The sequence below is a fragment of the Netta rufina genome, assembly GCF_964035555.1.
Source record: "Netta rufina genome assembly, chromosome: 3".
NCBI lineage: Eukaryota > Metazoa > Chordata > Aves > Anseriformes > Anatidae > Netta > Netta rufina.
Genome location: NC_140125.1, coordinates 13,592,292 through 13,617,143, shown reverse-complemented (window position 1 = coordinate 13,617,143; position 24,852 = coordinate 13,592,292). Strand labels below are relative to the sequence as shown.

At 41.0% G+C, this 24,852-nt stretch overlaps 1 protein-coding gene across 1 annotated transcript in view; it reads left to right on the top strand.

Annotated features, from left to right (window-relative positions):
• Positions 1-24,852, top strand: part of COMMD1 (copper metabolism domain containing 1) — a 72,726-nt gene that overhangs the window by 13,297 nt on the left and 34,577 nt on the right. The window contains exon 2 of the mRNA XM_084283758.1: positions 7,290-7,571. Within this exon, the coding sequence (XP_084139884.1) occupies positions 7,290-7,571 (282 nt within the window). The remainder of the gene's footprint in view (positions 1-7,289; positions 7,572-24,852) is intronic.

Below are 24,852 nucleotides of genomic sequence, written 5' to 3'. Positions count from 1 at the left end.
TTATTTTAAGAGGAAAAAGGAGGAGAAAAAATGTCCATCACGTGGTGTCTTCAGAATTGGTCATGCCACCAACTCTGGGGCTGTCTCTCTATCTGTCCGTCCGTCTATTTTCCGCCTTTTGCTCTTGCCCATTAATTTCTTTGTATTTACCATCTGGTATTTATTCTGCCCTATCTGGGTTTCTCTTTTATTTCCCTCTCTTCCTTTAGCAATACTGCATCGAATGGCTTCCATTTGTTGAACATTCTTGTTTCTGAATATTGCTCTTTTAGGAGGACTGAAGAATGGACTGTTTTGTGCTGAATAATGTAACCTGCAGAGGTTTATACATTCTTAAAGAAGGCAACTTGGCCTTGCTGAAGCATAGCTCAGGGAGCACATGTGTATGCATATTTGTTTGAAAAAGGCTGAACCTGTCAAACTTGTCCATAGCATGGCTAGTTTGTGTTGAAGAACTACTGGAAATGTGACATTTCTCTGCCTCCGCCCCATGTGGCAAAATGCTTTCCAAACCATAGCAAAGAATTTGACTCAAGTCGGGAGAAAAATGGTAGCAAAGTTCATTTAAAAATACTTTTTTTTTTTTTTTTTTTTTTGCTTACTGTAATTCAATTGAGTAAAGGCCAAGATGGACAGTTGATTCATATTCTTTATTGTCCTTTATGACCCTAGTAGATGTATGTGTATCTGCTATTAGTAGAACATTTCCTTATTTTTTCAGTTCCCTGTTACCTCTCTTCAACCTGTCCAGTGCTTGTCTGCTCTCTGAGAAGTGATTTCCGTTGCCTTTTTTTCTCTTACACATTTCTTCCTCTTTCTATTTTAAATAATGCAAGTAATTTGGAAACTATTACTCAGGAAGGGGGTGGTGCTTCTTCTTTATGCTTACTGCTTAAAATCCAAGCTTTTATAATCCGTTCATAATCTGAGTATGCAGGCATTATTTAGAGATCTAGATAAGACTAATGTTATTAGTGGGTGGGCTTGTTTTGTTGTATTTTTTCATTTTTATTCTTGTTCTGTAAGCACAGGCAGAATCTTTAAGTAGGCGCAGACCGAGCAATCCCTATGATTTTCAGTTTCCCTTCTGCCAGAGATGATTTTTGGGTTGGGGTGGGATGCTGTTTTGAGCCCAGCGCTGTAGGTTTGCAGGAAGTTCTCTCTGACCACAGGAGCATGGCTCAGGTTGCACTTCGTGTGGTGACTGCCTTTTTTTAATCAACGTTTCATCCTCCTTTTGTCATCAAACGAACCTTCATACCACAAAAAAAAAAAAAAAAAAAAAAAAAAAGACACCTCCTGCAAATAAGTTCTAGCAGATGTACAGACTAATGGTAGGGACAGGATGGGGAAAAAATGTTGTGGTAACTTCAGAAGGTTTTAAAAACCAGTACTGAGGTCTCTTTGGCATTAGCTGTAAGCGAAGGCAAAAATAGCTATGTATATGCTATCCAATTGTTACTGAGTTTCGTGTTCAAATGAGAAAGGAATTTTACCAGAGAACATTGGGGTTTGTGAATTTGTATGCAAAAAATAAGATATTGGGTTTGGGGGTTTCTGCTTGGTGGGAACCTTGGAGAAGAAACTGGGGGAGCATGCAAATGATCCATTCAGAACGGTTTTATCTTCCATGTGCACACTTGATAAGTCTGTGTGAAATAAGCTAAATAAGATTAGAAATGCAGGAAGGATGTACTTGGCCTGACACTTCATCGCAAGCACATGCTTGTTTTCCCCATCTGCAGTATCACTTTAATAATTTTCTTGTTACTGTGTTGTGAGTGCCAACCAACAAGACAGCTAAATAAAAGTCAGGGAAACCCAACCTTAAAAATACTTACATGTCCACTGGATATCCATTGACTTGGTTAGTGTCTCCTGGGCAATGAATCAAAAGGCTTTATGGGTTAGAATAAGAAGGAGATGTTGCACAAGTTCTGTTACCCGCTAGGAAAAAATTAAACAGTGGGTGTACAAACAAAATACATTATGCTCCTGATGATTGTCAGTTCTTTTCTGTAAGCAAATGGTTTAATATTCACTTTGACTGTATTACAGCTCAATACAAAGCAAACTGAAGTAATACTGGGTGCAGTATGGAACTTGAATGAAAGAAATCCCATGGATGAAGACTTAAAGATTTTAATTAAAATCTTTGTACTTTGATTAAATGGATTGTTAGAGTCACTTGTGATTTCTGAATGATGAGTTTGGTGAGGTGGACAGACCTCTAGTTCTGTTATTTTTTTTTTTTTTTTTCAAAAGATGGGTCGCCGTTTCCAATGCAGGCTGTTGCATCTAATTTTGTCTTAATTCCAGTTCTCAGGAGAGCTCACAGACTCTGACACGCAGTGTTTGTGAGGGACAGCCTACCAACTAGTCCAAAACCTCTATCATCTTAAGAAACGTGGGAAAGTCTACTGCATTAATTTCTGGGGAACGTCTGTGGGAATAGCCGTTTTATTACAGGACTGGATACATCAGCAGCACTTGGGAGAGCTGCTGGTTAGTACGTACTTAACCTCCTGCCTGAAGCTATCGTTGGCCCTAGAAGCTGCCTAACTCCCTTGGACGGATGAGAAAATGCCTGTACACCGTCATGGCCAGTTCCTGGAGCTCTTGCATTACCGTTGACAAGTCATGTTTTATTTCTGGAAATGAAGTGTGTTCTTTTTCCCAGTGGATTTTGCCAATTGTTGATTCTCACTAGTATTGCATGCTTGTCAGGCTCTATTTCTCAGAAGAGAGAATGATTTTAAGTCTGTTTTCCTTTTCTGTGTACCAAAGCACATGTCTAATGGATCTAATTAAGCAAATACAAAACTCCCCAGATTACCAAATATTGTTCCATTAAGGAAATAGTATTTGAAGTCATGTTTTTATAGGCTGAATTATATTCAAAGAGATAATGGGTATCAACTGAAGATGAATACAAGCAAAAGTCTGTGACCACATCTGTTTTTTGTTGCTTAAAAACACCTACCCAGTCTCTGGAAAGTAAAGCTGTCATGGGTTGCTCATTGTCTGATGTGCATAAGCCGTGCTTCCCAGGAAAAAGTGCATGTTTTTACAAATCTCAGAGCATATAATGTGAGGAAGCTTTTGATGTCTAAAAAAGGTCTCTTACAGGCTCTAGTTTTTAAAATAGACTTCATGGTGCCTTAGTCACTTGAATGAGTAGTTGTAGTAATGTAAATGGAATCTTTGATAGCTGAAGATTTGTCTTGAAGTAATAAATCATCTGTGATAGCCAATACAAATCTACCCTTGGTGTCACGCTTCTAACACAACGCTTCTTGATATGTGATTGGGATAGTCTGTAAAGAAAAAAAGTGGGCCACAATGTTAAATTGCAAAAGTATGCTTATGGAGCAGTGTAGAAGAGACTAGGTGGAGAAGAAGGCAGGATCTCCACGTACCACATACTTAGCTCAAGATCTGAAAGCTTAGAAATACCCTAACATGTCTCACTGATGGTAGGGAGTGACTCACGGTGTTGCAGTGGATCCTGCGCTTCAAGGTCTGTCTGTATACCTCTTGAATAAATGCTGAAAGTGATTCAGCTGTGGGAGTGGGTGGATAGAGCAGATTTCAACACCTCTGAGTCCTGAGGAGTTTTCAGTAATGGTACCAAGGTGTATCTGTTGTTTATTCTGGCAGTGGGATCTTGTTGCTGCAGTGGGAGCTGGACTACAGCTGCTCACTGTCATGGTGGTGCTCAACACTCATCCTAAGCTCCCAGTTTTTAAAAAGCATGAGAAGGAGGCCTATAATCAGATGCATTTTATCTGCTGTTAGTTATAAACATAGAAGAACCACTCATTTTTTTAACTTTTCAATTAATCCTTAGAAATAGCAATAATAATCACTGTAATTTCTCATTCTGAGTGTTATTACACAGGAGCGTTGTTAAAAATAATGGAAAAAAATTGTAATGCTGTCCAGAATATAACTAGAACTATAATTTTTAGCCAACTTAAATTAAGACATTTCCTTGAGCTTGAAGTCCAGAATTCAGAATGAACAGCCAACGTTCATATGAGCACTCATAGGAGGACAACTGTGCTTGTTTAAATTGTACAAGTGTCTGTACAAGAAAAGAGATGGAAGATCAGTGAAGCCCTTAACTGTTCTTTCATTCTTTTTAACTTCTATCTGGCTTCCTGTGCCAGAATTAAATGTTTCCAAGCTCGGATGAAGAATATTACAATGAGTTGCTGTTGTTTAGTTGCTTGAAGACCTTTATCGCTGATGGGTTTTCTTGTGAATTTCAAAGAAAATGTCTTCAGTAATATCTTTGTGCGGTTATATGCACAAAGTTGATGGTTTGCATTCTCTTCCTGTTAAAATTTGTATTATTTTCACTTATATTTTTAAAGTAACTTTAAGATAGTATTCTTATTTACAAGCTAAGAGAGATTCTAGTATGAATGATGGACTATATCAGTGTGTTTTTTAAAACACATGCTATATAATGTTTGTTCCACCAAAATTCAGTATGGTTGTTGCCTTCTGGTTTCTAGTTATGTACATCCACAATATTAAGTGATGCGTATTGCATCTTAATGTGCACCCTTATCTGCAAGAGAAAGAGATGTAAATGGTTGCTAATTGTGACACATGGTTTTCCTTCCTCTGTTTTGTGTGATAGCCTTTTGTTAGCAAGCTATATCAGGTGCTTGTGCTGCATGAACTCACACAGGTTTTAAGTGTAACTCATAGAGAATCTTAACCACTGGTCTGATGATCTTTGCCAAACAGGCGAGCTTAATTGTCCTGTAGAAGCCCTAGTAATATTTGTTATCTTCTTCATGCTTAAAATTGCAAGTTTGGTTGTAAGCTTCCTCTTTCAGCTACACTTCAAAGTCAGATTTATATCATGTGTCAAGCACAATAAGGACCTTTGTTTTCTATGAGCTTAGCAAATTATTGCCAGAAATCTTGTTGTGTCTTACAAAAAGAGTTGTGAAGGGGATGAGATTAAAAACCAAACCACCAATTACATATGTGAAACATTTGAAACTTATAAAAATCAATAATAGAAAAGGGTTACCTGGTTATTTGATCCACATGTGAATCTTCACTGGAATCACATTTAATTTATTACACCTTTTGCTTCTTATAAAGTGCAGAGGACGCACTTTATGTCCTTGGCTTCGGTGTAAGAATAAAACAGGAAACGATTTTTTGCACAGCTAAACTGAGGGGAAACTCCAAATCTCATCTTGGTCTTGACTCTGTGTACACAAGGTGATGGGGCTTGGGGTTGGTAGGTCACCCTGTTTCTTCTTCCATTCACGTAAACCTGCACAAAATGGTGAAAGGTGGTAGGTGTCGGAGAACACATGAACAGGTCCTCACACAAATTCACTGATATGGCTGCTGTGGAAGATGGTCCTCTTCATGAAAGACCTGTGTGTATGAAAGGAATGTGAGTCTAAATAAACAGTTCTTTTAAAACAGAAAGTAAAAGTGCTTTTTTTCACTTACAAGATAATTAGAGTTGAATGTGCCTCCAGGTAAATATCTTCATGATGAAAAGCAATCAATGCACAGATACCATGAATTGAAAAAGACAGTGGTACCCTAGACATCTCACGTCTTAAAATAAATTACCAGAGCTCCGATTAAGCTGGAATCCTGATACAGCAGAGCAGTTACTTCTAGTATGGATTGCCATTTATTTTCTTAATCATGTAACAGATGGCAGCCAATCCATCATGAGACTTAGGGAAGGCAGATCTCCCCTCCTAAACAAAATAGTACAAAAGTTTCAGGAGAGAGCTCTTAGCGCCGGATGATAAAAGGCTGGATTCTGTTGTAGATCACAAGCTGCATGTTGTTTTTTGGAGGGTGGGGGCAGTTCTTTCTGGTTTTAGTTTATATTTTCTCTAGAAAAAACTCAGGTTAAGAAGGATGTGGTGTATTTGTGGAGGTGGTTGTTGGCCTCACTTGCTTTGACGCAGGAAATCTCCTGCCTCTGTTCTCCGTCACTTGCACGACCTGCAAACTCTTTGTCCAGGACTAGTTCTTGTGTGGGTTTTTTTTTAATTTGCTGTTGTATTTCAGGCCACTCTTCATGTGACTAAGTCTGTGTGCTTTGCACTTTGCTGACAAATGTAGACCATCAGTGGGGAGAAGCAGCAGATCTCGCATTGATCTGCAGGGAGTCCGAGGCTTTGGGAGCAAGATGGCCGCTTCCCTCAGCGCCATTTGCGGATGAGCGCTAGGCCTCCTCTTGAGCAGCGGTTTTAAAAGGCACAGATGTATTACGTTTTGTCTCGGAAAGTGGTGAAGGTGTTAAACCAGGGGACATTTCAGACCTGAGGGCTTTGTTTCTTCTATGTTTGGCACTGGTAACGTGTGGTGTGCAGTAGTAGGAATACAGTGTCAAGGAAAATGGGTACAAATCCCAAGGATTTTAGCCTTATATCGCCTTGCTGCTCTCTGCATTCCCATGTTCTTGGAGGTGGCATGGATGAGTCGCATCCATTTTGGGTGAGGATGAAACAGAAGCATCTGCTTGAAATTACAACGGGGAAACTTAGTGACAGTTTCCTCCCTTCACATCCTGTCTTCTCCTCCCTTCAGATGCATTTAGTGAACGTTCCCAGTTAGGCGATGCAAATTTAAGGCTGTAGGATTACCGGTTTTGGAAAGATCAGTGGAAAACGTGGATGTCTATTAAATAAAATGGGTTTTGGAAGAATCGTTTCTGTTGCTTCACCCCTTGCAGACCCTTTGCAAAACACACGGCATTTACTGTGGCAGAGTCCACCGATGCTTCAGAAGAAGCTGCAGCTGCATTTTTTAACACCTTGAGATTTTTACAGTTACAGTTGATACAATTACATTTTTACAATTGCTTTCCTGTACGACAGACCATCAGGACAGCAGTATCGTACTGGATGCCTGACCCAGCTACCCAGTACAAACCAGTTGGTATGTCTGGGACATAATGGGGAAAAGGGCCAAGCTGACAGTGAAAAGCTTCCTTGCTATCCTGTGCTGCATTCCCAAAGGCATTCCCAGCTTCATCCCTACTGTTAGAGATGCATTACCATAGCTGTCCTGGGGCAGAAGTGTGAGATAAGTAGTGTAGTCAAAATGAGTTGTATTAGAAATTGTCAGGTTATTTCCATAACTGAGTTTTGTTTGCACTATCCCTCTAAAATCTGATATTTGCAAAACCTTAAAGATACAACCTTTTGGTGGACTGTTCAGCTTAGAGTTTTAAACAGTACTTTTGAGCAAGCTTTTCCCTTTTTCTCTTCCATTTTTCCCTGCAGTCAATTGCTTCAGCAGACATGGATTTGAATCAGCTGGAGGCTTTTCTCACTGCCCAAACCAAAAAGCAAGGTGGCATCACAACTGATCAAGCTGCAGTCCTCGCAAAATTTTGGAAGAACCACCGAGTAAAGATCCACGAGAGCCTGGTAAATCAAAGCCGTTGGGATAACGTCTTGAAAAACATGAACTGGAGAGTGGATCTGAAGTCACAGTCAAGACACATTGATCAGATAAACACTCCAGTTGCAATAGTAGAAATGGAACTGGGAAAAAATGGTCAGGTAAGCTTTATTTTGTAAATTATGTAAACCTGATTTAGATAAGTATGCGTTGAGACATTTCACATTGCTGAATTTACTGCATCCAAATCAAATCAGTACTTTTTTTTTTAACCTTAATGTACTTGAACTTGTGGTCCCTCCTTGGACGCAGAGATATATTCTGTGTGATTAATGCAATTTTTGCTTATGTGTGTGCTGACAGCTCTGTACTTCAAGCTTGGAAAATCTGAAAACATTGAAATCTCACATAAAATTAGCCATACTAGCAATTATTTTAAAATTATATTTTTATTCCATGCATTGCAAGGTTTTTTTTTTTTGTTTTGTTTTCTTTTTTTTTTTAACTAATCAAATAACAAAATTGGGTAATATCTGCAAAGTAGAAACTGAAAAAGAGCAGAGAAAAAAAAGTTCACATCATAAGTGATCAAGCGTTCTTTGCATTTTAGGACAAATGGGGGGAAAAACTCCCCTTTATTTTATATAGTACCTATTTTTATCTTACAAGTAAATCTTTATTACTGGTTGCATTATGCAGTCTGGTCTTAAATGCCTGAAAGAGAGAGCGCTCTATCAGTGCTGAACCCTGCATTTCTTTTTAAATTCAGTGTGACCATGCAACTAAAGGCATGGCTTCCCATGTTCAAATTTTGGTATATTCTTTCTCTTCAATGTGTTAGCAAATCATAATAATTAATCTCATAACTGTAGGTACTGCATGCCATACTATGAGCATAATGTGGGGTTTTGATATTAATAGTTAACACTGATTAAGTTTCCTTTGATTCTGTAATATTTTGATAGCTTATAGCAAAGCAGTACCTGTATCAGGCATGTGCAGTATCCCCATGCAGACTCAATGACTTAACTGGAACTGTGTGGCTCTACCGAGGCCAGAATGAAAGCACAAGTAAACTGGGATCCTGCTGAGGTGGTATATGTAGTCGAAAGTACTTTTTTAGTTCTCTTTCCTCTGTCTTTGAAAGCTTACCCTTCTTAAGTGATGATCCACCTCCACCTTCCCCCAATGTGTCTCTGCAGTGACCAACAACACAGTAAAGGTGTACATTTTTAGTTTTTTCCCAGCCTCAAGAAAAGTGGAGTTTTCTGCTCAGCATCTTGAGAAACAATTATATTCCATTAGTAACAAATCAAAAAGGGGGGACAAAAAGGTTATGTGAGTACATTAGTGAGCAAGTGTGAAAAATACCCATGTATATTTAAAAACAAAGAACCAAACCAAAACAAAAAGATACCACCTAAACTCAGAACCACGGTTGTATTTCTTAAATGAATTATGTAGGTAGTGACTCGTGTTTTGAGACTGTTTCCCCCAGTAATGCCTTATTACACTAACATCAAACAGCAAGTACATTTGTAATTCTTCCACTCTGTGCAGAGAAAGGGGATGTGAAGATGAAGCAAGAATAGATGCTTCTGAGACCTTGTTGTTTCTCGTAACAAAAAGCCCTATGACAAAACCAGAAAGAACTATTTTAGCAGTGTGGTTTCGTATTTCAAACGTACCAGGAAAAGCAGTTGTGTGAATGTGTTTTTTTGAACAACCAATGGATGTAACTTTTACCTCCTTGGCTGAAGACAGGGCAGTAGCGAGCTGTCAGTAAGCCTGACATTTGGTGCAAATAAGGGTATTAGAGACTGGTACTTACAGAAATAACCGTGGAATAATTAGGGTTATCACCATGTGAGTCATTTCTTTATTTTAATTTTTTTTTAAGGAGCTGTTGTTTTGCATAACCTTTAGCTTAGGGTTAAACAGATTTTCTGATGAAGACCTTTCAGCAGGCTGCACTGTCGCATGATGGGCTGAGACAGGGCAGTTGGGGGACCCTCAGGACTGAAAATAGCAGCAAGTGGTTTGCGAGGTCGGTTCATCCAGCTCTCAGCCTCTTCCCATGTGTGCCTGGGACTCCTGGGAGGATGGAGGTGGAGACCACTACTATAGGGTGAACAGGTTGTTCTTGCATGCTGGATCCAGCCCCCAGATTTGAAACTCTTTGTCACGTTTTATAGCCTTTTTACATACTCCTGATCGTTAGCATATCTGTTCTAAATACCAAGTTTCGTAGCACATCAAAAATACATACGCTGCTGCCTTTCTGAAACTTGACAGAGAGAACGTCTTTTCTGAAAGGTAAAAACTGTCAGTCATAAATAAAATTTGAAGATCTCTTGGATTTGTAGAAGAAAGCTGGCTGATAATTCAGGAGAACAGTATTCTGAATAGACAGTTTTCATTTGGACACTTGATAACAGGGGAGTATACAAGTGCATTGATGTGTAGTGAATTGGCATTAATATTTCATATGTTTCAACAGAAGCAAAGAAGTGTTCGGTATAAAATATACCTTTCCAGACTTTAAAGTCACTCTAATTCTTCTTGGTGCCTCTGTTTGGACTGACACTCTGGGGAGCGTCTGCTCCTCCTGCTTCAATAAGTAACCTTGCTTTCTACTTGCCACCTCTGAACTTTAATCAGTCAACTCTTCTGCAATGGAAAGAAAGAATGTATATGTAAGACCTAATATGGCTAGAAAGGGGCAGTTTTAAGTGACTGGTTCATAAATAGACTAAGTTTACATTAAGGATGTCAAATCTTGTGTATGTTTTCTGGTGGAACAGAGATTTTTTCAGTTTGTAGCTCATATGAATTAACTTTTACCATTCTTTAGAAGAAAACTGAACCGTTAGTGCACTTAAAGACACATCTGGTGAGAAACATTCAGTAATACCGGTGCTCCAAAATTTGGGGAGTTTTTTTTGATGTGTAGCTTGCAGTTTGAAGCCTTCTTTGGTGAAGATTTTAGAGTGACATTTAAAGTCTCCTTTATATTGGTTATATATTCTGTATATGTCCTGGTTAAAAGGAGATGAATGTGCTCGCTGTGATGAATGCTCTACTTTGAAAGCTCCTTTTCTTTAACAATCCGACTAAAAGAAATCCTTAAATAGTTGCACTTTAGCCTGCATTTTCCTTTATCACTTCGTGATATTTGGTACCCATCACTGCCAGTCATTTCTTTCCATCACAGCCCATCTGATTTTTGCAAAATGGTTTTAGCCATCTGTATCTCTGTACCTATCTCTGATGACTATTTTTTTTTTTATTAAAAAAAACAACACTTCTGTAGCTCCCTGCCCCCTTCTTTACGTCCTTTCGATCCTGTTCTCCCTCTGAGCGTTTCTGTATGAAATTTCAACCGGACACAAATCTGCTGGGAGAGATGGGGAGGTGAGCAGTAGAGCTGCCCTTCTCGCATCCTTCCTGCCCTGCTGGATTAGTGCTGCTCCGTACATTGCACCTTGGCTGCCGCACCACATCAGGTTCCTACAGTGATTTCAGTTTCAGTTGCTCCCTTTCAAGTCACAGATTTATATCTGACCTTGTCATTGATAGGAGAAAAAAAAAAAAAAAAAAAGGTTTGGTTTTTCACTTTGGCTTGGTATTAAGGTGTATTTAAATCTGTTTTACGGACTTTGTCGTGTTAGATGTGCCCTTGGGACTGTTTTCTTCCCACTGGTATTCTGCTCTGATTTGTTGGCAGTCCTTGTTGTTGGCCATGTACAATTGGAAATCAATAGCAATAGGAATATTTTACCCAGCAATTGTCACTCATCGCATATACCTGTCATTTAGGCCCTCTGGCTAAGCAGACTGGCACTGAAGCAGACTGCTTGGACCAGAAATGCTGGAGCTGCTCTGCTGATGCCTCTCTGACAGTCATATGCTATACAGAAAACCGGAGAGCAGCGTGAATGTTTTCTGATTCTCAAAAGAGACAGAAAGCTTTAGGTAATGCTGAAGACAGCACAGCTGAGGGCAGAAATGCTGCAAGCAAACAGTGCATTGGAGTGCTGTATTGTCACAAGCAATAGACCTGGTCAGCGTGAAGACTCTGAGAGACAGATTTTTAAGGAGGTCATGATTTTTCCATTCTCTCCTTTCTGAGCTTTAAAGGGCTGGACGAAAGAATTAAATTTGACTTCCTTGCAACAGTATATATTTTGCAGTTTCATATCTGAGAGTGACCAAGTGATAGATTAGCGTGATTATTGCGCTTGGCTTTTACAGTTGGACTTATTCACAGAGTGGGTATTCTCACATTTCTTTCTTTTCAGTGCTGGAATTACTGGTGGTCCACATAGTATTACTGTTACTGGAGTTTTCTAGGAAGTCAAGCACATTTTATAAGCAAATAGCATTTTCTGTGCTACTTTGACATCAAGCTTGGTATTATGCTGCAGGATTCTTCCCAGAAAGACTTGAGGAAATAGCATCAGGATTACGGATTAGAGGTTTTTTCCATCAATATCTTGTATCAACGACAACATGAAGATTTACATTTTTTTTTCCCCCAAAGCATTGTATATCTCTTCTCTTTCCTGATTTTAAAACAGTTGTATCTATCTGACCGAGGTGTCATGAAACTTAGCTAATGGTATGCATGAATACTGCTGGTGAGTATGACTGTACAACCACAGCATGCTATGAAATTGGAACAATTTCTTGCAAACTGAAGGGCAAAGAGCAGTCTCTGATCCCATACCGTTTCTCTGAAGTATGAAGTTTCCCATTATAAAACAAGCGTGTTTTAAAAGAACAGGCCAACATTAATAACAGATTTTCTTAAATAGGAAATCTATTAATATTTTCAATGTCATTTCCCGTTCTCACCAATGAGATAAATGCTTTCTGATTAAAGGACTCAGATGAACTAATCCTTTGCCAGTGCGAGAACTTAGCAGATGCTGAAAAAATAACTGACTCAGGATTTATCTGAGGTATATCAACTCTGCTCTCTGCTAATGGCTGGGTCCAAACCTTAATAATTCAGAGAAGTAGAGAATTCAAATGACCATAGACAGTTGTCATTATCTATTGCTGTTATGTGGGAGATGAAATGCTGGTAGATTTTTGAAGGTGAAAAATTATGCTCTGAAACTGAAATTTGATCAACTTTTAGTTTGTATGACTATGAAGACTTCTTGTGCTGTTTGGGAAAAGAATGAGGTAGGTCCCAAACAACATTTTTGGGACAGCAGAGCTGTTTCTGACTTGCTACTTGCGTGTATTCTGTAGAAGTTGAGATGAAAATTTGCATCAACTGTGCTATAAACAAGTGGTAAGCTGAATTCATACACATTCACCAATATTAAAGTTGAACATGCTTTCACAGTGTAATAAAAATCTTAGGATTTAGCTTCTCCAAATCTCATTACCTTGCCAGGATTACAGACTGAATGCCGCTGAGGATCTGCTGGCGTTAAGCATGTTTTTTTAAGCAAGAGTCTGTGAAAGACTTGGTTTGCTCAGGCTGCGCTTATCTCCAGCAATAGCTTTTTCTGCTGAAGCAAGATCAGATTAGGAAGAAGTCATGAGTAAACCCATGCTGTGGGGAAGGAGGGATGGTGTCTGCGCTGGCTTTTTGTCCCTGGACACGAGGTGGAAGCACTCCAGGTCAGGCTGCTTTGTAGCTGCTGCTGGAAATAACTTCAGGTGGTGGACTTGCAGTCCTTTCTGTGTAGGATGTGTTCTGAGAAGACAGATCGCCTTTTGTAGGACACCAGAAGAGATGCGTGCTGAGATAAAAACGCAGCTCTAGATACCCTCGCTGCGAAACAAGGGCAGTGTGTGTGGCCCACAAAGAGGGGAAGGAAGAGCAGCCACCAAACCATTTCTCCTTTCCAGTCTTAGCCTGTTTTAATCTCTGTAGTGGTTAATGTTATTGGAGCCTTGTTCCTGCCAGAAGTGGGGAAGTGCAGAGTCTGAATCGATCACTTGAACCGCACCGGGCTCGATATTTTTATATGATTAAAAACCACGAAATCCGGTAAGTAGAAGTTGGTGGAAAAAAAAAAAAAAAAAAAAAAAAAACAACAACAAAAACACAACACCTTTGCGACCAGGACGAATGTAATCACTCGAGCTGTTGTTCACCTTGGGAATGCAGGGGCTGGAGGGAACAGTTACATAACGCCGTACGGCAAAAAGCAAATAAAAACCATAAAGGGCAATGGGTCACCTGGCACGGAGAAAACTGGAGCACAGTTGGCTTACTGAACTCGGTTATTTCTTAATCCTCTGCGGGGTACCCTCTGTGGTCCTTTGCTTCATCAGTCCGATTTTTGTCACCTTCTCCTGAAAGCAAAGTGAAATTTGGTGAATGAGAAATAAGAATGAAATTGAGGTAGTAGTTAAATAGCTGTCCGGCTTTTATACTGTATATATTTGACTGTATTTTGGGGTGTACCTCATCTGTTCATCCTATGTGAAGCAAGCAATGTTCCTAACATCGAGTAACTCTTGATATATTTTACAATTAGTGGTGCTTACAGTTTTGATCCTTATTTATTTGTGCTGTGTATACACGTGTGCCCACTCACATACATTGCTCGTCAGCTGTTCTTACTCTGGAACTGGATTTGCTGAGGGACTTAAATAAAACCATTTAAGTGAGACATAAATATTGTTGACAGCAGCCAAGTTTAGGATATTCTGGATTAATTGAAGGTTACCTGTATGAAGATAGGTGTTACAGTAATGACGCATATTTATTGCCTTTCAACCTTGAAGTGCTTTACCTTGGAATACGAAGTATGATGAGTCTGGGAAGGGGGCAGCTGGATTCAGTAGACGTGGCTGTTGAAAAATGTTTTCAGCAAACTCATTTTATCACTCAGCTACACCTTCTTGTGGAATTGGTGCTAAATGTTTATGTTTAGTGAGAAGGACTTGCCTTGCTTTCATCCTCCCTGTTCTCTCCCCATCTGCTCATGGCTTTTCTGAAAATCCTCACCCTGTCTGTCTGCCAGCTAGGTTCTGCCAGACCAGGTAGGTCTCCCTCCTTTGGCACCGTGCCCTCATCTTACAGCCCTTGACTCTCAATTTTGCTCTGTACCAAAAGCATTGCTGTGACCTTGCAACCTTTTATTTGCTGTTCCTGCAGGGCTAGTGTAGGTTACCTTATGGCATTGGATGCTTTGAGATCTTCAGGACTCAACCAAGGCTCATGGGGTCATACGGTTATGAAAGTCCTGCTCTGAGCAGAAGGCAGGGCTGTGGACTTCTAGAAAACGCTGCCAACTAGTGTTTTGGAGTCTGTGATTGCCAAAATAACGTAACTGTGAAATTGGATAAAGTCACTGGAGTCAGACATGCAGTTGGAACCTATGCTACAACCTTCCTGAGTCTTTGGGTTGAAACAGAAGGTTTAGTGCTCTTTAATTCAGTCTCTGTATGCGTTTTGGTTCCTTCTCTGTTCTCTGAACCTCACATGAAAGTTTGAGCTAGTGTTTCTGTTGCTTTTGTACTTCATGCACACAACAAGGGTTCCTGTGTCAGTAATGAGCACAGTGGATGGCTGTGAGCTTCCTTGGTGTTTCCTCAGTGCTTTGCATTAATTCAGAGACCATAAATTGCATCCCCCCATCACCAAATGTCTTGTTTGGTTTGAGGCAGGTTGGCAGAGCAGCTTAAGCACGAATCTTGGACCACTGCTGTCATGTAAGTAATAGCAGGCGTCTCCTCTGTCCCTGCAATACCCCTTCCTTCGCTACAGAACACAGAGATGAACAGAGACTGATTGCAAATACACAAGTTAAAGCACAAAATGCAGCATGCAGACTGGCACCACGTGGCTGCATGACCAATGCTTGGCCAGTGCCATTGATTCTTGGCTTACTAAAAAGCAGCTTACAGTGCAAAAATGGTGTCCATCACCTGTTGTGGTCCAGAGAGATCATTTGCTGTTTTAAGAGGAACCAGGGGTGGCTATGTGGAGGTCAGTAATTAGGTTTGGCACTGCCCACCTTTTATAGAACAAGCAGCTTTGGGTTGAACAACAAAAAAAAACCACCTTTGGGTTTTGTAGAACAAGCAGTTTTGGGGTGAACATGTCCTGTGATGCAGCTTCTTTTTTGAAGGGAAACATGGTCGAAGGACCAAAATTTGTGATCTCCACTAGCTTGTTCTTAATCAAAGTCAAAAGTTTTCCTTGACACACACCAGAAAATAAAAAAATAAAAAAAAAGAAAAGGAAATAAAGAAAGGGGGCTGGATTTTTTTTTTTCCTGGATGGCCCTTATACGGCAAAGCAACAGGCTTCTTTGTGTCTTAGCGTGTTGTGTTCAGTGTTGCTGGCCATCTGCACTCTTCAGAGCACTCGGATGTCAACATCACCAAGTGATTTGTTCTTAGAAAACTCAGCAAAAAAAGGAGTTGTTATGAACGTAAGTGCCCATTGCATTGGCTGACAAAGCGTCTTGTTTTTACAGGCCTAGCCTGGCCAAGTACATTTAAAATTGTTGTTTTTGCCAGTTGGCCAGCTTTCCCACTCTTGACAGTATGCCACATTGCTGCTGAAAAGCTCTTTGGAGATCCTTCCAGGTTTGTCATGGTCTCTCTTGAGATCCCTGAACGTTAGTGTACGGAGATGTAAATAAGAACAAGTTCTTCATTTACTTTAATTAGGAAGAGCTGCTGCAGGAGAAAGTATCGGAAGATAGAAAATTGGAAAGCTGGCACGTAATTGGGGTGAAATACTTGTAATTCATACCCTGCTTTGCTGCTTAATCCTTTGAATTATTTTTATTCTGTTTATACACATGCACGTACACTCTTTAAAAAAAAAACCTGGAGTCCAGCTTTGGCTGTGCAAGAATTAATCCAACAAAAAGAAAGAAGTGCACAACAGCAAAGCAAAATCACTCCGAACTGTACAATTAAACTTGCTGAGCTTCTCTGAATGCTTTAGTTTTTTGAGGGAAGAGAGAGCCTGTGTCATTTCTTCTGAGCAGCTTGTATGTTATCTGCCAGCAGCTTTGCTTTTTCACCTTTACTCACAATTTGAATCGCCACGTGGCGAGGCCTTCTATTAATAAACGAGGCAGCATAAGGCATGGGCGGCAGGAGAATGCGATTCGTAGGCAGTTCTCACAGCACAATCTTTTTGTTGAGGAGATATTTATCTTCTAATTTCTCACAAGCTGTGGCTTTCTGTCCCTTTAGTGCCTCTAGTCATCTGTCTTGTCCTAGTTAGAAATGGAGGAGAAAAAAAAAAGATAAACATCACTGCTATTTTCTTTTTTTTTTTTTTTTTCCTTATCATTCCCATTATAAAATTGCTAACTGAAGGATTTGAGTTGCAGCTGCTGGAAATTGTTGGTATACGAAGCTGTCCTTGCCAATCAGTAACTGAGCATTGATGCTGCAGTATTGGGGGCTCCCCATACAAAAATGTAGTTAATCAACACGTGAAATGCCTGGAAAATTAGTGCCGTGTCTCTATAAAAGCAAATTCTCATTTCTTCTGCAGATGTTGTTACTGCTATCTGTGCATAATGCTAACGGCGATGCCTAGGTTATCCTAGATGCCAGGAAAAAATAAAAAATGAACTTTGGGAGAGGCTTTTGCCCCTTCCCAAGGGAGTGGATTCAAGCTGCAGGAAGCAAGGCTCTTTTTGCAGACACCGACTTCCACGTTGTATAGGTCAGGTTTTTTAGCAGATGACTGGTGGGAGTCTGCACTGAAGAAGCTCCAGTACTTTGTCTGCATTTGCAAATTCACTTACCTCATTTCTGTGTGCGTATTAAATGGATTTGTCTTTGTGTACCTGAGTACTCTGGCTTCTGCTTCACCTTGCTAATAACACTGACCAAAAGGAAGCAAGTAAAGAGAGCTACCACTGGAAAACACATGCCAACCTCAGGTACTTTTGAGTTAGTTTTTTCTTGCAGTGTCATGGACTTGGTATTCCTTGACCTTGTTACCTGTTCTCACCATTGTGTTACCCCACTAGTTACGCATTTACAGAGTTGAAAGTGAAACAGTTGAGTGAGTCCAGCTCAAATTAAAATATTTTGTCCCCTCCCCGTTCTTTTATTTTTTCCCTAAAACTATTTTTAGTGAGCATCAATTTGCTGAGAGGTCACGGTAAGAGCACAACTGAGCAGAAGAAATTGAGAACTCTGCCATCTTTTAAAAAAAAGTTCTTTTAAACTCATGTGTTCAAAGGATCAACTATTTTAAATACTTGCTAGCATTCTCTTGAACATGAAAAGTACATCAGCTTGCTTTGACCACAAAGGACACCTTCCAGTAGTGCCAGCCTTTCTTCAAAGAATGCAGGTGTCTTATAGAAAATGAGAGACATGGCCAACGGGCGTGTTTGGTATTACAGATTTGATCTGAAGAAATGTGGAAAAGGTGTCGGAGTTGGAAATGATCTGAAATGGTACCTAGAGGTGGAAACCTGGTGGGATTGCAATAGCAATGGAATTGTGATATTTCAGATAACAGCATTAGTTTACTTTGTTTCTAGGATATTTCTCACTTCATTACATTCACAATGGTCATTAAGTATTTCAATCCTATTTATTACTGTCCAATTATATTCTCCAGTTATTTCCTCCAGTGCTGGGGGGAAGTATGGTGAGCTGATCCACAGAGTGTGCTGAGTTGTGCCATAATCCTAAAGCGTAGAAGCAGCAAGGAGTAGAGCTAAATAGCTGTGCAACTCTTAACTCAGCAGTCACAGCTTTAACAAACATATATTTTTTTCATACAGTGGTTACAAGCTGGTTGCTCCCAACAATTTCATCATCAAAATAGCTTTCCGTGTTCCCTTGTGTGCCTCTGTTCATTTTTTTCTCCTTTTTTGCTTGTTTCGAGAATACTACTGGGGCAGCGTGCTAAAGCACGAGTCTGCCTGCACTTCCCTGAAAGAAAACGGTTGGGAGGAGCTCACTGGGGCTGCTTTGGGTTAAAATATTCTTCTTTACTGCTTCAAAAGTTCTGGAAATGACTGCTTTGAGCATAATTCCAAGAACAAGTCCTCTTCAATCAGAAAGAGATGCTCATTTTAACTTATAAAAGATACTAAAGAACCCTTTGATTAGGAAGGCTCTGTAAGCTGTAATTTTGCAGAGACGTTGACACAACTTTTTTTCTGCCCTCCTTTCAAATTGTGAGTTGCAAAACTCCACAAAGATAATCAGACATGCAAATCTTGGATATATTTTTAGTTCAACTCACTGATGTGTATTCATTAATATGTTAATAAGACAATGAAAGCATAATTTAAATGTCATTTGCTTAATTTGGTTAATAAATGCTGGATATATAGTCCCACTTTTAAAAGTAAAAAGTTCTCTTAAGCCACAATGATTGTCTAAAACCTCCTTTTAGTGACAGAATTGCTTTTTTACCCTGACCGTGCTCAACCAAAGGATCTGAATTCTCGTCCTTCTCGTATCAGTGGTCACATTCCTGACAATTTAATTGCAATAAACTGCACCAAGGGAAAGTTACTGAAGATCGTGGCATTGTAATTTAAGTAGCTAAACAATAGGTGGAGTTAGATGGGCAGATCCAAATGGAAAGAGCAAAGTTTCCTCGCGTTCAGACATGGCTTGGCTCCACCAATGCAAAGCAGTGATCCTCTCTCCCTCCATTTAGTTTGCGCTGGCCTAACCAAATGAGATACTGGCAAATTACTGCTGGAATTAAAATAAATCCTCTGACAGCTTCTGAACCTTCATTGAATATGCAGGGCTGCTCTAATAACTGTTTCTTTCAGCCTGTGAAGTGATATTTGAATGCTTACAGGCAGTAAACTTCGAGTCAAATTGATTCCATTTCTATTGAATCACTCTCAAAAGTGGAGCTGTGCTTTAAGTGCTATTATTAAAAAAAAATAATAATCTTCCCATTTAACCTGTAAATATGCCACGGGACTTGAGAAAATTAGTTTGATAATGACTTTTTTTTTTAAGGGTTCAGCCTGGAAGGCAGCATCTTAAAAGAAGTCAGCATTGAGGAGCCTCTAATGGATCGAGTTATGCCAGCCCGACTTATTTGGTCTGAAGTAATGAGGCATGACAGATCATGAGTGCAACGCATCATTTTCAAACCAATAACCCCTTTCAGAAAATTACATTTCTGCTCTAAGCAGTCATTTTGAATTATCTACAGCTAACTTTAAGCTGCCTGCTTTTATGGAAATGGAGCGCTTGCGTTTCCCAATAAATATCAGCGCGGTGCTTAGAGGCTGCTATCAAGTACGACTGCCTGGGAAAAGCTCGAGCCTGATCAAACTTAATTACACTGGAACCTGTGTCTGCCTACAAATATCTTGATTATATAATGAGAACAAACGTGACACTTGGCAGAACTGGCTTTTGTGGTATCTGCTGCTGTGAGGACTTGAAGAAGATCTGTTGGTTCATGTGCTGTCTCTTACTTGGGATACAGGCACTGGCACCAGCGTCTTCTGGTATCGTTTCTCTTATTGTCTCTTTCCACAATAGGAGAAAAGATAATGATTGAATCCAGTAGACGTCCATGTGTACTAAAATGCCTTTTTTTTTTTTTCTTCTCGCTGTGGTCTTCAGGTCTGTGGGCCTGAAGTTTGGCGAGGTAGATCCCACCTAGGCTCTGAAATGAATCATGATTAAATGGTGGCTTGACAGCAACCCTCTGGATGAACAGTGTGGGTAAAAAAAAAAACAAAAAACAAACTTGCTGCTTTGTTCAGCTCGGAGCAGCTGGGCAAGCTGCTGGCTCAGCCCTTGTTTTCTAGGAAACAGGACCAGAGGAGAGAGGCAGCTCCTCCCTTTACACTGGGGGAAAAGTACTCGAGTGGATGTCATCGAACTCTGTCAGCTGGAGCAGTGCTGGCTGCTGGGTGACAGCGACCTGCCTGGGTTAAATTGCAACTCTCAGGGTAAGATGAATGCGAGATGTAAGTGAAAGGACAAATAAAACCTCTTTAAACATGTGACTTTTTAAAAGCTGCATTAAACAAGCATTGAGTTTCAGAGCAGAGGCATTTACAAGTTTAAGCATGCCAGACACAACCTGTGACAGGTCTGGCGCTGATAAGCAGTGATCCAAGAGCTCCGAAATGCCATAATTATCTGAATATTGTTTGTGACCTAGCTGCTTTGGGTCGTAACACTTTCCTCTGCAAACACGTTGAATCGAGTTTAGGGGACGCCAGGGAAGAGTAAACAGGAGGAAGACAATTCCCCCAGCTAAGAGCAAGGCTCTGAACCACGGCGGACAAACAGATCACTTGCAAGGACCTAAAGCTGCTGTCTCCAGTGGGGAGAGAGGAGGCTTTGGGCACCACTTCTGTTAGCCAGGCAGTTTTGGAAGAGGGCTTTTTCAGCTAAAGGTGAGTTAGATGTTTTTTGGTGGTAGCTTTTGCTGCATGAGTGGCTGCCGTCCACACCGGCTTGAGAGCAGAAGCGTGATGCTGTGCCCTAGAACCAGGATGTGACCACAGGTTTTTCCCTTTTTTGTGCATTTCTTGCAACCATGTGCTTGCAGAGCAATGTGCAGAGCTCTCCACCAGCTCTCCTAGCACCCCGGGGAGATCCCAACCCACACCTCGCTCTCAGGGCAGCACGCAGAGCTGCAGGACAGAGGCTGAGTGCTGCTTACATGCAAACTGGGCCAAAGAATTCAGCTCTCAACCACGGGCTTGGGTGCGACTTCCAGTGCTTACGGTGCTCCCGGTCAGCATGACTGGTGTCTCCCATCTGAAGGGGATGTGCTTTCCAGCAGCCCCCCGTGTGCTGCACCGTCGGGCTTTGTCCTTCAGGCAGGGAGCTGTCAGCAGGGCTCGTCCTTTGTCATCTCACTGCCTTCCCTATCTGGTGTGCCCGGCTTGGATGTGGTTCCTCTGCACACTCCTTTTACTCCCTTGGCTTGGCTCTGGCTGTGTGTTTGTTTTCTCTCCCCCACGGTCTCTGTTTCATTCACTGCCCGGAATAATAAGGGGCTTGTTGAAAGGGTGCTGTTAAGCAGTTTGTCGTCTTCATTCATTCCCACTTATTTATTGAGCATTCTTTTCCAGTGTGCTTTGAATGCAAATTTCTTCATGGTTTATTTTAATATTTATTACTGCGGAGGTTATACAAACCATCTGACTGTCATAAAACCCTCATAAATACTTACCAGTTAGGATGGTGTTACAGTTCCCATTTCAGAGATGCAGAAAACATAAATAGAAGGATTTCCACTAATTTTGGCGCCCTGTTTGAGAAATGAGAAACGCTCAGCCTCAGTTTGCAGGCCCCTCAGCCTGGATAGCATAGCCAGAGATGGGTAGCACAAGACCCTTTTTTCTCCTGCTGCAGTTTCCCATCAGCTCTGCTGTGCACCTTCCAGCTCCTGCACTGAACGAGCCTGGCCGTGCCGCAGATCAGAGCCTGCCTCGCCACACAGCCCCGATTCATCGCCGAACGCTGTGGTTTGGTGGAAAAAAATAGGGTTGGATCCCACAGTGACAGCCTGCGTTGTGTATGCAGAAGGGCAGGAGGTTATCTGAGGTTGCCTGGCAACTCCAGTTCCAGCATCTTCTGTATTTTAAAAATTTTGGTTTGCAGTGCTTGCGTTCCTCGAATATAGTTGACCCTCTTTAAAAAAGAGGGTTTTCTTAAGGGTGCATGCAGAAAATCCTCGCTTGGATTTCTTGTATGTACACAAGAACCTCTGGGCAAACAAGTTTACTTAATGGTGCCATGCAAATAAAGGCAGAACATTTGTGATATTCATGAGCCACTGGAGAAAATATTCCTGGGTTTCTTTCAGCCAAACATCCGGGATGGAGGTCTAGAGGAGCACGTTAATGCATCCCTGTCAAAAACCTGGCTTTTAGTGCTTTGCTCTTCCTTCCCTGTTGTTAGAGCACAAGTAAAATGCCACTTTTATCTCGAGTGGTTTGCCTTAGAGACTTGTGCTCTTTGTGAGTGCTTCATCCTTTCCCTAACATCATTTTTTTTTCCCAAATGAGGAAGGGCTGAGCAATGACACTTTATATACAGTGAAATGTAATCGTGATTATATTGGGTCCTGTCTCGTCGGTGAAGTAAATCTACAGCTTAAACAGAGGAGTAGGTAAACACAGAGAGAAGTCTAAATTACAGTAGTTCAGTGAGGTGCCTGTAATATACCAGTGCTTGCTGAAACCAGAGGCTGCCCAGCTACAGTCCACGTGGGGTAGGTGCTGCCACTTTTTTTCTTGGCTGAAATGAGTATTTTGCCAGGCTGGGAAGCGAGGCTGGAAGCATGTTATAAGACAATTGGCCTCGGACTGTGTTTGTACAAGGAGGTGTGTGTTGTTTTCAGTAGGATAGAAAGGTAGCTGTGTTTGGAACAGCTGCTGAAGGTTGGTCAAGGTGTGGCACGCAGGATTAGCTGCAAGGACACACTGCTGCTTTTCTGAAAGATACTTTTTTTATTATCTTTTGCTTTGTCAGAGTTGCAGAGCCCAGCAGGTCCCAGGTCAAAGCTGCCCGTGCTCCACCTGGCAGGATGGGGACTCTCCCGAAGAAGGCGTGAGCGTGCAAGCTGTCTCCACTTGTGGGGTCTCTGCATTATTGCAGAGGCCAAGGGAAGCAGCGTGTTCTTGCTGTGTGTGTGCATTTTCTTGTTATTACTTATTTTAAAGCAGTATATGAAGTCTTCCTTTGAAACTGCATGAAACCTCTTGTCTGTGTTTTTTTTTTTTCTGCTGATTTAGTGGAGTGAAGTGCACTACCAAAGGAGAGCTTTAAAAACAAGGCTGGAGCCTATAGGAATTTCTTGGCACCCACATACTCCAGTATACTCTAAACAATGAGCTTTATTGGGTACGTTTACATATCTGAGCCGTATAATTTTGTTTATAGTGATGCTTATACTGAGAATCAGCGTTGAGGAAGACACGAGCAGAACCCAGGCTTGTTACTCCAGAGGTTTGATGAGCAATAGTGCTGGGATTGGGCAGAGGGCAGCATATAAGTGAGCATGTTTGCACTGCAAGCAAGCTGTAGTAAAATTGCTTCCACAAAGGTATGCAAAACACTGTTAAAATTGTACTCCAACATGTACAAATGGTGCTGCACGCTGAGGCTCTGACATGTGGCCGTAAAGCATGTGAGGATGCTGGTTTTTTCTTTATGATGTTTTTTCTCCCCTCGGACTAATGGATCATGTGGCAATCTCAGCTTCAAACAGGATGCCATTAAGGGGTTTTTAATAGGTTTACCAAGAGAATCAATTGTGCATTCGTTGGATGAAGTCTTTGGGCATCTCATTAAATGTTAGCTAACCGATGCATCATAATATCTTTTTTTTTTTCTCCCTCTGTACTTCATCTGTCATCTGTTTATAGCCTGTACAAAAGTCTTCCTCTTTTGCCCTCTAATTCTAGTTAATAAAAATGACTTATTGGAAGATAAATTCTGAGGACTGAAGATCAACATATGAACAAACGGGCCCATTTACTTGGAGAAGACTAGCTCTGTATGTTGCACACTGAAATAGATTTTATTTTTTCCTTTCCCCGGTGGTTAACATAATTCACAGTACGAGCATTGTTCATGTGAAGCGCCTGCTCAGCATCCTGTTGACACTTGATGATATTTTTGACAGAGACAAGGGTTGGGTCAGCAGAGCGGACGGAACACGACTTTTTGTGCTGAAACCAAAAATGTTCAAATCTCTTACACTTAATAGTATGAAGACATGGTTTGTCTGTCGTTTCTTTCTCCCCTGCTCAAGCACATCTTTCCCTCTCAAGCTTGCTGTTGAGACTTTAGACTTGGCTGGTGCTAATGAGGCAAACCAAGTGGAAAGTTGGGTGGTGAGGAGAAGATTTGGCCTTTCTGGATCAAAGCGAAGCACATCACCGATACAATCTGTACTTCTGGATAAGCAGGAGGACTTCTCAGGTCCGTGGAGGACGTGTATTTGGATATTGAAGTGATAGCTTAATAACCCAAACAGAAAAGGTACGTCTTCTACAATTAGGGGTGCTACATTGCCAAAATGCTGCCTTCATGCGCAGCAAGTGCTGCACGGCAGGGTTAGATCTGTGTGCTCATGGGAGGAAAATGTTACGCTTTGCAAAATTAATGGAATGCCCCTGTAATAAATTCAGACTATTTTGTTTCAAGTGCAGTCCTCTATTTGCATAAAAGCCTGGCTGTAACAGGCCCTTCTGGATTTTCCTGCCCTTCATTTTGTTTTGTCTACCTTCTCACCTCTGAATTTTTCACTCTGACCTGAGAACATGGCACTATGATGTGCTGGTTGCTTTTGTAACTCACCCCCTCAGAACCATACCTGCTCATTGGCATGAGAACTTTTCTGGTTTTCTGGAAACCTGCATGGAAATGATCGGTCACTGGTCACACTCAAGGCTGTGACTCGCTGCACGTGGGTTTGCCAGGAACAAGTTATCAGCTGCTGGCACCCAGGCAGATTTGCAG